The following is a 16,823-nucleotide window of genomic DNA, read 5'->3' on the forward strand; positions in this document are numbered from 1 at the left end:
TCTATGTCTTTGGAACTATCCGATCAAATTTATCGGATAGTCCTATAATTTGATCGGATAGTCTTATAAATCCGATCAAAATCAATCGGAAATATCTATTTGTTACTTTTTGAACGGACATTTTTCTCAGTGTAGCATACAATTATCATTAATTGTTCCGTAAAAAAAATATTATTTCAAACACATTGTTTTTGTGTTGCTCGGCTATTATTCCATCTACATTCTCACATCGCTATATTATAAGAGAAAATCGTGTCGATGTAAGCTTGTTTATGTTTATGTTTGTAAATAAATATGCAGGAACTTAGAAAATAGAATTTAAAAAACGCAGACGCAATGTAGTATATAAAACAAAGATGTTCCCAATAAGAAATTATTGTATGCGATATATTTACTAGTAGGGGAGACGGAGGTTAATTGTACGGGATAAAGTCACTAGATCTATAAAGTACCGCAATTGATTTCAGAACTGATGCGTCAAAATGGCCGAAGTGCACATAGTATACTATTTCATTGTACACATTGAGTACAGTAAAATCTATGTGTAACTAAATCCACGAGTGCAATCAGTCACTTTAAAAAAATACTGAGATAACCCGGACCGAGGTAAAAACACGTTTGCCCCGACCGAATGATTTTTTAAAAATACTCAAGCTCTTGCGGTGGTCATACATGTGATGTGTATTATATTTTCGTGTTCCGTGAACAGTTCTAAACTGTACTTGTATGTATCCTTTGTGCACTTTTATGCATTGAACTTCTACAGCAAATAAATCCGTATTAAACTAAAAAACACATAAATTAAACATTCGTACATATTCTTTTGTTTATAAATAAACTAATTACAATTCAAAACCATTGATTTACAAACTCGACGGATTCATTTTCTCAACTAAAGTACGTATATACAAATCCACTAATTTGAAATGGCCGCGTTACGCGTCAAAATGAATGCGAGTTTGCGGTATTTTATAGATCTAGTGACTTTAGTACGGGATTGTCAAAATGTTTGTAACTCAAACAGGACATGGTAGAAAAATTTCTTCTTTTGATTATAGATTGCTGATATAATATTAATTTGTTGTATAAAATGATTTGCACCACGTACAGGCATATATTATTCATAGCGATTTTTAAGAAAATGAAGTCGGTGAGTAAATTTTGCTTATCACCTATTTTGTTGTCTGACAAGTTTTTGGCATCCCGGTCTTCCTTTATATATATATATATATATATAATAAAAAAACTCTGATAGATATCTTAAAGTTCTTTTATGCGTCTGTTTCCGCTTATTCAACAATTTCTAAAAATTAATATCTCGTTAAATATTGCGAAAATTACAAAATAATAGAATTTTTCAACTTAGTTTAGTCCAGTCTATTTGCCTACAAGCGATGTGTCAAAAAGTTTTACACACACGCACACACACATTTTAGTGCATACTGTTATAAGTGATTCTTGAAAAAGTTGCTCAATTTGAAACATCAATAGTTATATTATATATATAACTATTGAGGTTTCAAATTGAGCAACTTTTTCAAGAATCACTTATAACAGTATGCACTAAAATGTGTGTGTGCGTGTGTGTAAAACTTTTTGACACATCGCTTGTAGGCAAATAGACTGGACTAAACTAAGTTGAAAAATTCTATTATTTTGTAATTTTCGCAATATTTAACGAGATATTAATTTTTAGAAATTGTTGAATAAGCGGAAACAGACGCATAAAAGAACTTTAAGATATCTATCAGAGTTTTTTTATAAAATATCATAAAGATGTTTATTACTAAAGAATTCTTAAAGATATCTTAAAGTTGTTTTGTGCATCGATTTTAACTATTCTGCTTCATTGAGTAACTGTAGAAAAGAAATTGCGAAAATTGTAAAATAGTAAAGGACTTTTCGATTCAGTTCGGTCTGCTCTATCTACCCAAAAGCGGTATGTCAAAAAGTTTGGGACATCCTGTGTATATAATATATATATATATATATATATGTATATATATATATGAAGTACGTTACAATACGTTGTGTTAAAAAGAATCAGACCGCACCTGCGCGATCCACTGTCGCACAAGTCCCTTTATGAAGTATTTCTTTATGGAAAACAAACATCTGTTACTTTATTGCCATAATCAAATTGATCGCTTAACCATACATCCCTTCTGGAATAAAGGTGTAAATTGTTATGTCGATCCCATGATAATATTTCATTTATTTTTGCATTACATTTAAAATAAATTAAGCAATTCAAATACATTCAAATTAAAAAAATACAAAGCTATAGAATATTTAATCGACAAATCGAAAAAAGAGAACGTAAAAAGTTAAACAATTATTACATACTATCTATTGTATACTTACATACAAACAAACGTTTTCAAAATATAGATTTCAATATACAATATAATTTCTCCTGAGTTTAGAAAAGAAAAACGACATCAAATTTTATTAAAACGACAGGTAAAATATTTGTTGGACCAGCATATTTAACGAGCTGACTGAAATCCGCAGTGGAAAAGTACGGTAGTTATGCGAAATTTACACGTTCATATTATTATGTGAGATATTGCTTTTGTTACACTATATTTGTAAGCTAATTAGTGAGTCTATAATAAATGCACTTATCAAGTAAAATAATTTTAAACGGAAAAAGAAGATTAGCTGCCACAGCTAAAAATTAGGTTTGGTAGCTAATTCAGTAACATTATATGGACATCTAACATCGTGTCTGCGAGGTCTAATTTTCATTAGCTGTGAGGCCTAAATATTATCATTGTAACAGACAAGCATTTTGCGATTATGTCGATCTATTAATCATTGCAGCAAACGTTTTCTGTGTAGCAGACAATTTGATAGCAAGTACAGTTTCAGCAAACCATATTTAGCTGTGGTAGAGACACTTTTCTTTTATACAGACATATCCGACAACTATGACAACTAACTTCATATTGCTAAATAAATTGATCTGTAACAGACATGCATACTTCGCTATCACGTCTTTATATTAGCTACAGCAGCAAATCCTCTGTATGTATTAGCAAATTTCATAGCTATAGTAGTTAATGCAATTTCAGCTAATCAGAATTAGCTGTAGCCAGAAACATTTTTTTTTTTCCGTGCGGTCTTCAATAATGGTCATATTTAGCGCATTGGCTTTAACTTTATATTTATTTTGGCCATACATTTTTAACATTGAATTGATTGGTTAATTTTAATGGAATTGTAAAGAATGTTAATTTTAAGAAAATGTGTAAGTATTGAAAACAACGATATATTTATATAGTAAATTATTAATAAATTAACGGTTGATATATATTGATATACGTAAGCTAGGATTACTACTTCTCTAGATAGACCAAATTAATTTATGATCGTATACACTGCGAAACATATGAAACATAGTCATTCATTTACTGAAAACTGATAAATATATTTGCATCACTTTCTGTTGGATAATTAAAAACAAATGCCAATTCATTAAGGTAGAAAAGTTATGAAAGATAGCTTAATGTGCATGAAGAAGTGAAGACTTTAATACTAACACTAACAAAGAATACAGAACTTTTTACTTACAATTAGATGTAATATATTCAATAAGCTTTGTAATATTTTTAACACTTTTCGCGATTTCTTTTATTTCACCGGTAATAATTTCACATATAACTCACACTCACTTCTGAGACAGTTCGACCAATGTTCCTCCGAAAGACCTAACGCATCCTATGAGTGCACGCACGGGAATGAAATACATAAAGCAACGTGCTGGAAGTCGAATAAGTTGCGCTTGCGTAGACTTCGACAAAGACATCACCTTATGTATTTGTAGTGTAAAATAAACAGCTGCGGAATTCTATTCGACATCAAATCGATCGTCTTTTTCTCCCAGCAAAATTGTTAAAGTATCGTGTGTGTGATCCCACGACAGTATTTTATATTACGTACTAAATTAAATTATAGCGTTACATATTATATTATACGCTATTTAGAATTTAACATAAAAAAAGTTTCAAAATATGCAATTGTTTGGGAGGAGGGAATACGCGAGACATACACTTTGATGTCTCTTTCACAGTCAGATGTATCTCAATGCTTATAACGAGAGATGATTTTTGTTGAGACCCAGTATTTTGACCTCAATCGAATTCTTCTACTCGCCATTGGCTTATGGCCTTACAAGCAATCAAAACTCATTCAATTACAATTAATTTTATTTTATGGTATTTTGACGAGCTGCATTATAGTTCAGGTATATCAATATTTTTAATTGTCTCTTATTAGATAATAAATTACTATACCTTTAAAATTAATTATTTAATATCAATTTACTATTTAATATTATATATGTAATATTGTATTATAATATTATTTTACAATATAATTTTAATTGCATTTTAATTACAAGATTATTATGCATAAAAAGCAACTGATTATTTTAGACTTACATTAATCAAATTGTTATTCAAATATATAAATATTCAAATAACTAAATCGATATTCAAATAAAGGACCAATTTTATTAATAAGGATATTTGAATAAATTTGTTGATTGTAGCTTATGACATTTTTGACTGCAGAATGTACACTTAATCTTGTCATTAAGATTTTTTCTTACATATCATTTTTAATTTCATTTATAATTAAATATAACTCGTTTTGGATTAACACTCAAACTGTAAGTTAGATTTTTACTCATCCATTATAAATGTATAGAATATTTCTCACACTTTACGGGAAACACACAACATAAAATATTATTAATATAATAGGTCAGGTGTTTACTGGAGCAACTACAACATATCTATAATGAAATAAAAGATGAAAATGAAATTGCCATCATAGAAAAGTATGGACTAAACGCGAAACATTATACAATTAGAATCATACGTAAGATAAAATTTAATGATTTTCTTTACATGTGTGTGTGTCGTGTAATAAAAATTAAATTACAATCTCATATAAAAATTAAATAATATAGATCTTTGCGCTGCTTTTGTATATTAAACGTCGTATTTTTATCAAAATATAAAATATAATAAAAAATACAGTGATGTGCAAAAGTTTTTTAAAAATAAAATTTTAATTATTTTCAGGTGTTAGTACAAGATTTCGTTATCCATATCTTGTACTTTAACACCCGATAATGATTAAAATTTTATCAGGTTTTTTTTTAATAAATTTTAATAAATTTTAATAAATTAAAATACAAAATGTAACTTGCCTGAAACTTTTGCACGCCACTATATATATAATTACTTTCTTTTATTATTATTAAACAGACAAGTAAAAAATATTAAAGAAGCATAAACATGCAATTTTGTGCTAGAATATTCGACATTTAAAAGATAATTAAACATATAAAATATACAAAAAATTGATCTTCCAAACAATTTAAAACTGTTAGTGGTTTACATAAAGAATATTTTTCTGGAATATTATTACTTTTTCATTTTTTTCTTTATATTTTTTTTATTATTTTAACATATTTCCAACATCATTATTAATATATTATATATGTCAAAATGCGTCGATATTTTATTATTCATTTGCATGCAGCAAAATGTGACTACTTTTTTTAAATATGCTCAGAGATTACATTGTGCTGTGCATTAGCTAGTGTTTTTGTACCAATGTGGCCATGCATTCTCGATATCGTTGTACCCATGAATGAATCTCGACCACGTCCTCTAATTCCTATCATGACTGAATACTTTGTCGATCAGGAAAAGTATTTTTATCTCATTTTGCTGCACATAAACGTAGCTACTTGTATAGGGGCAATTGCATATATAGCAACAGGAACGATGCTCATAGGATACCTCAAACACGCCTGCGGAATGTTTAAGATTGCCAGGTAAGAAAAAGAACACATAAAATATCAAAATTGACGTCTGTTTTATAAGTAGAATATCATTTCTCGTCTAAAATAAATCTAGAAAGACTCTACAGTTATAGCAAAATTATTATTTATAGTTACCGTATTGAACGAGCAATGATAAATAAAATTTTTAAAAATAATACGAAGAATGAAATTACCATTTATAAGGCAATGATTTATGCTGTCGATATCCATCGTAAAGCTATGAAGTTAGTACTTACACAAAAATACATGTATATATACATATAGATATATAAATTTATCAGTATTATTAAAATATTTTAATAGAAAACAATAAGCTTTTATAATTATCTTTATATTATATGTATAATATTTCAATATACAATAAAAATAAGTTATAAGGTTTCACTTTCTTTATACCATAATTGCAATAAATAATAAATTGCATAGATTAAATATGTGTTTAAATTAAATATATGTGTTTTGCAATATATTAATAAAATAGCATTAAAAAACTAAATAATGATATTCAATAATATTTCACAACGTTAAATTACAATATACTTTTACCTAAAGTCTTCAATACATAATAGTAATACTTTTTAAAGATATGCTGAATTTTTGATATCCAACTTTGAGGGATCGTTCTTGTTTTTAATCGCAGTTAGTGTATGTTGCTTGAGTTTAAACTTATTCCGAGTAAGTCTTATCGCATCTTTGTATACATATATTTTAGATAAATATAAATAATGTAATATTTTATAATATTTTTATTAAAAGGATCTATCAATTTAATAAAAAATACATATATAATAAAGAAAGAATAAAAAGTAATTGAAAAGTTTAACGTTTAAGAAAGAATTAAAACTTAATTCTAAAATTATAAAAAAACAAGAAAAATACATACGTATTTTATTTTCTAACTTTCTTACAAATTATCTAAAACATTTAAGAAGCATAATGTTTCAGATTTTTCAAAGTGTAACATTTGGTAACAGCAAAGAAGAATTTTTATTACACTTTACGATTGTAGGTGTTATTCTTTTATACATGTTCTTAGCTAACTATGCTGGACAAGAAATCATGGATCACAATAATCATGTCTTTTCCACTGCGTAAGAAACTTTTTACATATGTATAGTGTTCTTTCTACTATAGCACTAGCATACATCCCTCTTTCTTTTGTAAAATTACTTTTCTGTGTAATGGAAATAATAATAGTAATGTTAAAACATAAAAAATAATTAAAGAAATAATTTTCTCATTGTTCGTTTTAGAAAAAAACGTTTGGAAAAATGTAAAAAAAATTGCTCGTACACAATTATACATAATTTTATATGTAATTATATGTAAGTAATTTTTTTACATTTCTTCAAATTTAATTTTTGTTTTAAGCAAATTGTGAAAATTATCCTTTTAATTATTTTTAATTTTCCCACATTACTATTATTATTTCTATTACACTAAAAAGTAATTTTACAAAAGAAAGAGGAACGTTACCTTCATTTTCAACTACTTCTCGTCCTTCTAAAAATTGTTTGTGCCATGCGTACACTTGAATCTTCTTAAGAGTGTTGTCCCCGAACTGTGCCTTGAGTCTTTTCAAAATTTTGGACGATTTTACGTCCTCTGTCATAAGAAACTTGATAATGACCTATTGCACAACAGGCGAGGGGTACCTCTTAATTGCTCTGACATCGTGTACTGACTAAAGGAGCGGTAGTGTGGGGTCCTCTACGGGGGGGATTTCCTTCAGGCATCTCTAACTGTACCATAATGCTTAGAAGTCGCACCCCTCTTCGTACCTCACGGCACGTACAAAAATAAATTCGGTTTATATTTGATTCATCCTCGTATATTTATATTTTCCATAGGTATAATGTTCGCTGGTATACAGCGCCGTTATCCATACAGAAACTAATACTATTTTTATTACAAAGGAGTAGCAAAACTTTCAGTTTAAATGTCGGCGGATTATTTCAGGCATCCTTAAAATGCTTCGCTTCGGTAAAAACCATATTACATATTAGAACATATATAATGTAACATACATCGTATAAACAAAATAAAAAAAAGTATATTGTTGCAGTTAACAAGTGCATCGATATCTTACTTCACTGTCATATACTCTACACAGCAATAATGAGAAAATACATCATCTATGTAGTTAAATATAGTATATAAAAATTAAGTAGGTAAGTAAAGACACAAATGTCTGATTTTACTGTCTCTATTAATTGTTTATAATTTTTTCTTTAAATCGTAATGCTGCTTACATAACAGAGAGAAAATAATTAGTTAATTTACGTAGGAGGAAGTCGCCTATATCGTACATCCTAACGTTTAAACAAAATTGTAACAAAAGTACTAAAGAGATCAGAATATTTCTGTACTTACATTGAATTTTGATTCATTGACAATAAAACAAAACGATACTTTTACGAAAATAAACATTACATTATTGTTAAAATTAGATTTTTAAACAAAGTAGCTTTCGGTACGATTTGGAGACCGGATCGTTAAATTGTATCACCTAGTTTTTAAATCGTACTTCTAATATAGCAAACAAGCTGACATTGCTTATTGTTATTTTGACATTAAAATAACATCTTTAGCGTCAAAATGATAAATATTTTGTTAATTTGATGCTATACTCGAAAAGAGTTTAAATATCAATTATAACCATGAAGAACACTATAATTCAATTACCCACCTTGTACTGATAACACCTTAGGTAAATTGTACCAAAACTTAGATCAGACACCGAACAAAATCAATTTCGAATGTCACTCGTAAACAGACGACTTAAAGACAAAACAAAAATGATAGTTTTTAATATTACTAGCGTCACATCAGTGTCACTATCTTTAAAAAAAATTGTTTCGTTTAGAAAATACAATGGAGGTACGATTTAACCGTTGGTATGATTTAGCCAACTCCACCCTACATGTAGAAAAGATTGTATTCGACATGATATCAATGGAACTAATTATGAAGTATTTTTCGCATATAGGTATGTATAAAAAGCGATAAAATATCAAAGATTGCTGATTCAATAAATAACTCGAATAAATAACATTATATCTGGATATAATATTTGCGATAATATTAAATAAAGAAAAATATCATTAAAATTTTACTCTAAGAAATGAATGAAACCACGAGATACCTAATAGATAATGTTTCTAATAATATATTATGGCTCAGATATAATAAATGTTTTATTTTTTGTTAAGAGCGAAGTTAGTATTATATCATATAATTAGAATCTGTAGTATTGTATACCTTACTGGTAATATTTTCAGTAATTGACATGTGAACATCTCAAACCAACGATCAACTATTTTCTCTCAACAAACAAACATATCCAACGAGAACACGAAATAGAATGAAGCATGTAAAAGTACAAGTAAAAGAAAAAGTGACTACGCTTGCGCGAATTTCGATTTTACGTTATCTCGTAAAAGTTTTTCTGTGAGAAATAAATATCCGTTAAATTTTCTTCAACGTCAAATCGATCGCTTAATCACTGATCTCTTCCCGAGCGAATATACTAAATTGCATGCGGTCTTTTTGTAATTTCATTTGCTACACTGTTTATGCATTTGTAATAAGTTATACAATTGACATTAAAATTTAGACGAACAGAAAGAAATTTAATCGATCGAAAGAAAAAAATATGCAGAACTTTTCCAGCATTTCATAGTTAAACGCATGTTGATGTTTAACGAGAGATGAGACATTCAAGAATTCAGCACTTTAGTCTAAATCGAATTCTTCTGCTTATGATTGGCTTATGGCCCTATAAACAATCAAAATTCGTTTTATTTCAGCAGCTCTTACTTTTTGGTATTCTAACGAGCTTTGTTGTACTTCTGGTACGTTAATACTTTTAATTGTATTATATTAAACAAACTGCTATAGTACATATTTAATATTTTTATATTAAATATGATTATATTATATATTATATTTGATTGTAAAAGATATAATACAAATGATTATATTAAAGAATTTGATATAATTATAGTTATTTTTATTGAAACATACAATATATTATAATAAATTTAAAAATATCTTATTATTAAATCATAAAATTCTTTCTAATACAATTTATTTATTGTTTATTATAGCTTATAAAATTTTTGATCGTAGAATGCACGTCCGATTTTGTTATCACAATATTCTCTTTCATACTATTTTACGTTGCATTTGTAATTAAATACAATTCATTTTGGATTAATAGTCAAACCGTAAGTTAAATCTTTATTGCATGCGTTTAAATAAACATCCGCTATAAATGAATGTACTTCTATATACACAATTTTTTTCAAACAACCATTCTTCCATTTCACAAGAAGCGTTGTAAATAAAATACTGTTGACGTAATAGGTAAGAAATTTATTGGATCAACTTAAGCATGTTTGTAATGAGCTAAAAGACAAAAATGAAATTGATGTTATGAAAAGATATGGGAGCAACGCAGAACGTTATACAGCTAAAATTATATGTAAGAAAACAGCTATCGATTTTCATTAAATATCATAAAAAAGTTTAATTAAATTAGTAGTGAAGATTAATAGAGAAAAGCTCCCTAGTATGAGATAGGCGCCTAATATGAGATAGCGGCATTTCCGCTAAACTAATAAACACTATTTATTGGTTCCACCATGAATTTATTGCTCTTGGATTAAAAACTATTTAGTGGAAAATTCATTATTAGATCGTGTCTGTACTCTGTAGTCGTTGCAAGAAAAGATTTTGGATCTTGAAGTTTTGTTGAGATGAGATTTTAAACCTTGTTTATTATTTAATAAGTAAATATTTGGCAATAAATTCTTCATGTGGTGATAGAGTAAGATCGTAATAGAAAAATACGTGATATATTGAGTTGTTTAATTATAAAAATTAGATTACCCCTGTTAAGTTAGCCCCCCACCAGCGAAAAATGAATTCTAACATATACCAAAATTAAGTGCTAATTAGGTGCTAATTAGGTGCTGAAGTGCGACATTAGGTGCTCGAACCGTTTGGCAGGAAAAAAACATTTTTTTGGGGGGACTAGCTTAACATTAAGTTAGCCCCCTCCAATAAAAAAAATTGATAATTACTGCGTAAACAAACAAAACAAATACAAATACTAGAATTAGGTGCTAATTAGGTGCTCCAAGGAACGACCAAAATAATTCGAAAATATATATCATATACAGAATTATATACAGAAATTAGGTATCAGTCGAACAGTCGGCTCACAAGGGAAAAGTTGCCTTAAAAAATTAGGTGCTCTAATAAATTTGATGTAAAAATGTTTGTTTTTTAATATCATTTAAAGATATCTAGTCGCCGAATTAGGTGCTCGTTCCGTTTGGTAGAAATTCGAACTCAATTTTTTGACTTTGTGATTTGCTCACTTTTTACATTTCTTGAATTTATAAAAAAAAAATAAAATTTGAATTAAATTTTACATAACATTATCTTAAAGCTTATTAAATTATCTTCAAAATGACCTATTATTTTTTTTAATTCTACCCATAGATTTCTACTATAGCGTTTACCCAAAATAAACTTGGTATCTCATAATAGGGGCCTTTCCTCTAATTATTATACTAATTTATATAAAGATATATATCCTTATCTCATTTTATCAAAATAAAACATTTAAAAAAATAATTGAAAGTAGATACATAAATATATAATTATACTTCCTTAAAAACGTATTTTATTTATCAAAATTAGAAAAAAATTAATGACAAAAAACTTAAGATAACTATACAACTATTTTTCTGCAAAAATATCATGCAGCACAAACTCAGTAAATTTGAAATGTATAGCAAATCGATATTCAAAAAACCAATTATTCATATGACTACTTTTTTCATATCTTTAGTGATTACAATCGTTGCTTTATCTATTGCTATTTTTATGTCAATGTGGCCATGCATCCTCGACATTATTAAACCCAAGAATGAGTCTCGATCACATCACTTGAAATTGATGATGGCGGAATATTTTATCGACCAAAAAAAATATTTCTATTTATCTTTAATACACATGAATGTAGCTCTTTGTATAGGGGCAACTGCAATGATAGCAACAGGAACGATGCTCATAGGATATCTTAAATATACTTGCGGAATGTTTAAAATTGCTAGGTAAGAAAATAAATACAAGAGTACAATAACTAATGTTTGGAAACGAAATCATATTGATATATCAAATAAATTTAGGAAAATTATAATTCTAACAAATATATCATGTACAGCTATCGGATTGAGCGAGCAATGACAATTAATAATTCACAAAAAAAAATCGAGAAAGAGATTACGATTTATAAAGAGATAATTTACGCCGTGAACGTACATCGTAAAGCAATGGAGTTGGTATTTATTTGATAATGACAAGATTTCAAGACAAATAATTGGTGCTCAATTTGCATGAATTGGAAAGTGTATAAATTCATGCAAAAATATTATTAGACACCAATTCGTTTATTTATGTTATTCTGAACATATTAATTTCATTTATTATTTATTTGATAATGCTTACGCACGCCCACATACACGCACAATAATATATGTAACAATATTTTCTTATATTTGAAGGTTGTGTAAATCTTTAATATCTTGTTTTGAGGGATCTTTCTTCTCGTTAATAGCGGTTGGCGTGCTTAACTTAAGTCTCAATCTCTGTCGAGTAAGTTTTTGCTCATTCTTAGATCTACATAAATAATAATATGTTATAAGTTTTAATATTCGGATTCAATATCAATTGATTTGTAAAAACCGAATTTACATGATATTTTTATATACCTAAACCTAATTATTCGGCCAACTTTGATTGTATGTAACTAAAAAATTATTGTAACCGACATTTTCTTATTTGCATCTTATCGACTACACTTTAAATTTCTTGCAGTGAAATCTCACTCTAAGAGAGTGAAAATACAACCACCTTTAAAAAAAAGTGAGAATATTTCACTTCTTGAGAAAAAGTTACAATTTTCATTCCTTTTAAAGTAATTTTTCACTTCAAAGGAGTAAAATCTCACTCCACAAAAAGTGAGATTTTACTCCTTTGAAGTGAAAATTCACTCTTAAAAAAGTGAAAATTGTCACTCTTTTTCAATTGTATTTTCCAGTTGTATTTTTACTTTCTTGGAGTGAGATTTCACTGCCAGAAATTTAGAATGTAACTGACATGAATGTTATTAAAACAAATATTGTGTATTAATATTTCGTTGCTGTTTTAGATTTTTCAGACTATATCAGTTGTAAACGACAAAGAAGAAATCATATTGCACTTCATAGTTGTAATTGTCACTCTTTTATACATGTTTCTAGCAAACTATGCCGGACAAGAAATTACGGATCACAATGATCACATATTTTTCACCGCGTAAGAAACAGTTTAATATGTACTGTAATAATTATTGCTAATAAAAAGCAATATATCTTTCCTACATTTCTCGAATTATCCATTCATTATCTGGTCATTTGTTGTATAGATATAATGTTCGTTGGTATATAGCACCATTACACGTACAAAAGATGATATTATTTCTATTACAAATAGGCAATAAAGCTTTCGGTTTGCATATCGGCGGATTGTTTGTAGCATCTCTAAATTGCTTTGCATCAGTAAGAAATGTATTACTTATTATTAAAATATATAAAATATATCGTGTGAGATATGTAACATATAATAAAACAAAATGTAATTCACATTACAGCTAGCAAGTGCATCGATATCTTACTTCACTGTTCTATATTCCACACAACAATGACGTAAAAATATACAATATTATATTAAAATTAAGTAGGTAAGTGCAAAAAAATAAATGCCCGATTTTAGTGCATTTTAACTGTTTAATTCGATTATGTAACACTTTCATTTCTTTCCAAATTGCTGTCTGTAATGTTGTAAACATAGAAAAAGACAGTTGACTTTTGGATATTAGAATCAATTATATTTCATCAAAAAGTAACTTTATAAAATACATATTATTTATAGATATTATTCATCTTATATAAAACTGCAAAATATATTCTGTTCATACATATGAATAGAACATATTTTGTAGTTGTATACAAGATGGATAATACATATAATAATAGCATTAATTTTATCTATCTACTCATTCAGTCTATAGTATCACTATGATATGTTAATCTCGTCCGTAAAATTTAAATTAAAAATACCTAATAAATAGTACATTTGCCTAGAGTTCTAGATATTAGAACTCTACATTTGCCCGTATATAAAAAGATCAATAAATACCTTATTACAATCCTTTTTTAAATACTTATATTTATAAATAAGTTTCAAAAGTGCGAAAAATACCAAAAATTTGTTTATTTTTTAATTATTTCTAGAAATAAACTAGTCTTTGAGAAAATCGCAGATTAAAGTTCTTATTAAATTTTATTTAGTATATGGCAAAGGTATATCGGTAATTATTTAAAATAGCATACCCCATCTAAAATCTTAATGAAAATACACTCATCCGACGCGTTTTCACCCAAAATGAAAGAATCTGGCAAAAATATGCGACGGTCGGCCTCATGAACCGAGATATTAAGCGTTAAAATTCGAGATTTTAGAGGTTAAGATATATGTCATTCCGACTATCCGACTTTCTGCAGCGCTACGCATACGTAAGATCTGGGGCTCTATTCTTCTTTTTTTTCTCCTTGTGAGAATGGCCCCGACTCTAACACAGCGTCGATACGGCCAGAATCGAAAATGCCACTTATGCGGTGAGTAACAAGAGTCTAAAAGAGTAATGAACTCAATTGCACGTTTGAAGCCGATCACACTTTCCAAAAATGATAACGCAGCAACACGTCCGATCACATCGGCAGACGAGAAGTGAGAACAGAATCTGGAGCTCTATACTTGAAAAGAAACGTATACGAAAGTCTAGGGAAATGCTACAGTATACGTTACGTATACTATAGTATTTCCCTAGACTTTCGTATACGTTTCTTTTCAAGAATAGAGCCCCAGACACAAGCTTTTGCATAAGTCCGGATCTACAATAGGTGTTTTATGCCTTATGCCGTAAGAAACTGACCAATTACAGTCGAATCCGAGAAGAATAAGCGACTGTGATTCGCCCATTTCTTATAGCTTAAGGCTGGAGTCCCATGAGGTGTATTTACCGCGTATCGCGTAACCGAGTAACCAATCAGAAGCGATCCGCTGTTGTGATTTCGTGTTTTACTGATTATTGATTGGTTACGCAGTTACGCAATACGCGGCAAATACACCTCATGGGACTCCAGCCTAAGGCTTAAAACCCTATTGTAGATCCGGGGTAAAGCATAATGTATAGTGCATAAACGAATCAACTAATCAAAATCTTTCCTTTCCTCCCATTCCATGGAAAAGAAGAATTTCGATTGGTTGATTCTCTTATGCACTATGCGTTATGCAAAAGCTTGTGTCTGGGGTCTTAAGCCCGGATCCTCATACAGGCAACAGGGCTTTGACACCGAACGCTGATTGGTAAAAAACGGACGATGAAGGTAAATTTTACCCCCACAACCGGCTTTTCACCAATCAGAGCTCTGTGTCAAAGCGCTGTTGCCCATATGACGATCCGGGCTAACATGAGGCCTGTTCTTTTTGGCTGAACTTTTGCACCAGTTCATCTTTTTTCCTTTTCTATCCGGAAGGAAAGTAGAGGAAGAAAGATGAACTGGTGCAAAAGTTCAGCCAAAAAGAACAGGCCTATATAGTACTAATGTACTCCAGTTCAGAACTTAGAAAAAGCAACAGACCCGTACTTTAGTTTGATGCGCATGCGCGATGTGGCTATATTATTTTTCGAAATTTAAAATAAGTGAAGCACTAACAAAACAACAATTCACTGCTTTAAAAATAATAATTCACTGTTTTAAAAACAATTCACTGCCTTAAAAACAACAATACATTATTTTAAACATACAAATTCTTTGCATTAGCAGTAAATTTGTATTTTTAAAGCAGTGAATTGTTTTTGAAGTAGTAAATTGTTCTTTAAGCAGTGAATTGTTTTTAAAACAGTGAATTGTTTTTAAAGCAGTGAATTATTTTTAAAGTAGTGAATTGTCGTTTTTGAAGCAGTGAATTGTTGTTTTTAAGCAGTGAATTGTTTTTAAAGCAGTGCTTTTGTGTTTTTAAAGCATAGAATACAGCTTATTATTTAAAATGTACATCTCTTCGATTTTTCTTATGTGGATTAAAATTTAAATCTAACATTTCTTTGAAATACATAGCTATAAACACGACTTCGTCGTTGTCATCCAAATTCCTATAAATTTTACAAAATATTACAAATGTTTCATTATGTATTATTTAATTCGTTAATTAAAATGAATGATATTACCTCATGATTTAAATAATTAAACCTGTAATGAATCGCGCGTTTCCAATATTTTGTATACGCTTTTTTAAATGTAATATAAACCCCTCGGCCACAATTTTGCATATCCAACTACATCATGGACAGCAAGCCAAGGATTTTTATTCAGTGCTCTATTGAATATGCCATTTTACTTATTACAATTAAATCAGACTATAGCAGAGAAGTATGCATTCCAGAACAACAACTGTTTACTGATCGCTTAGTGAGCTTTTTCATTTGATTGGAATATTCCACTAGATCCTAAAATATAGACCAATCAGATGAGTCCAAACTACAACTGCCTTACTCTAACTTATTGCACTATTTCAGAATTCTTCGAAAAAGAACAGATCTTACGTATACGTAGCACTGCAGCGAGTTGGAATGATATTATTGGGTGCATTCAGCAGAAAAGAGCGCTACTAGAGCGCTCGCTGTTATTGGTGTATTCTTTTAAATCATCCAATTAGAATTTTAGATCTGGAAGAATACACCAATAACAGCGAGCGCTCTAGTAGCGCTCTTTTCTGCTGAATGCACCCAATGACAGCGACCGGTGCTTAGGAGCTTTGTAGTCTCAAGCACTGTGAGTGGCTC

The 16,823-nt window shown here is 29.0% G+C and overlaps 3 protein-coding genes across 3 annotated transcripts in view; all 3 read left to right on the forward strand.

The window, feature by feature from the left end:
* LOC108760194 (uncharacterized) overlaps window positions 1-5,134 on the forward strand; it is a 6,640-nt gene extending 1,506 nt beyond the window's left edge. Inside the window, exons 3-4 of the mRNA XM_018505995.1 lie at window positions 4,770-4,887; window positions 5,094-5,134. Coding sequence (XP_018361497.1) covers window positions 4,770-4,887; window positions 5,094-5,134 — 159 coding nt within the window. The remainder of the gene's footprint in view (window positions 1-4,769; window positions 4,888-5,093) is intronic.
* A 565-nt stretch (window positions 5,135-5,699) lies between these two features.
* Window positions 5,700-7,982, forward strand: LOC108760333 (odorant receptor 4). The gene is made up of 6 exons (XM_018506217.1): window positions 5,700-5,854; window positions 5,974-6,087; window positions 6,448-6,538; window positions 6,809-6,954; window positions 7,714-7,846; window positions 7,929-7,982. The coding sequence occupies exons 1-6, from the start codon at window positions 5,700-5,702 to the stop codon at window positions 7,980-7,982; spliced, it is 693 nt and encodes a 230-aa protein (XP_018361719.1).
* A 3,959-nt stretch (window positions 7,983-11,941) lies between these two features.
* LOC108760337 (putative odorant receptor 92a) lies at window positions 11,942-13,622 on the forward strand. Its single transcript, XM_018506221.1, has 6 exons — window positions 11,942-11,991; window positions 12,102-12,215; window positions 12,442-12,532; window positions 13,089-13,234; window positions 13,344-13,476; window positions 13,569-13,622. The coding sequence occupies exons 1-6, from the start codon at window positions 11,942-11,944 to the stop codon at window positions 13,620-13,622; spliced, it is 588 nt and encodes a 195-aa protein (XP_018361723.1).
* Window positions 13,623-16,823: the final 3,201 nt, after the last annotated feature.

This window comes from Trachymyrmex cornetzi, unplaced genomic scaffold, assembly GCF_001594075.2.
Source record: "Trachymyrmex cornetzi isolate Tcor2-1 unplaced genomic scaffold, Tcor1.1 scaffold223, whole genome shotgun sequence".
NCBI classification, from domain to species: domain Eukaryota; kingdom Metazoa; phylum Arthropoda; class Insecta; order Hymenoptera; family Formicidae; genus Trachymyrmex; species Trachymyrmex cornetzi.

What these genes read in the sequence shown, in the direction of transcription:
- LOC108760337 (XM_018506221.1), top strand. Translation starts at nt 11,942, where the DNA reads ATGCTCATAGGATATCTTAAATATACTTGCGGAATGTTTAAAATTGCT. An exon ending in GGAATGTTTAAAATTGCTAG is followed by an intron (nt 11,992 to 12,101) that starts GTAAGAAAATAA and finishes TATCATGTACAG; the next exon opens with CTATCGGATTGAGCGAGCAA. An exon ending in GATCACATATTTTTCACCGC is followed by an intron (nt 13,235 to 13,343) that starts GTAAGAAACAGT and finishes TTTGTTGTATAG; the next exon opens with ATATAATGTTCGTTGGTATA.
- LOC108760333 (XM_018506217.1), top strand. Translation starts at nt 5,700, where the DNA reads ATGACTGAATACTTTGTCGATCAGGAAAAGTATTTTTATCTCATTTTG. An exon ending in GGAATGTTTAAGATTGCCAG is followed by an intron (nt 5,855 to 5,973) that starts GTAAGAAAAAGA and finishes TATTATTTATAG; the next exon opens with TTACCGTATTGAACGAGCAA. An exon ending in TGAGTTTAAACTTATTCCGA is followed by an intron (nt 6,539 to 6,808) that starts GTAAGTCTTATC and finishes ATAATGTTTCAG; the next exon opens with ATTTTTCAAAGTGTAACATT.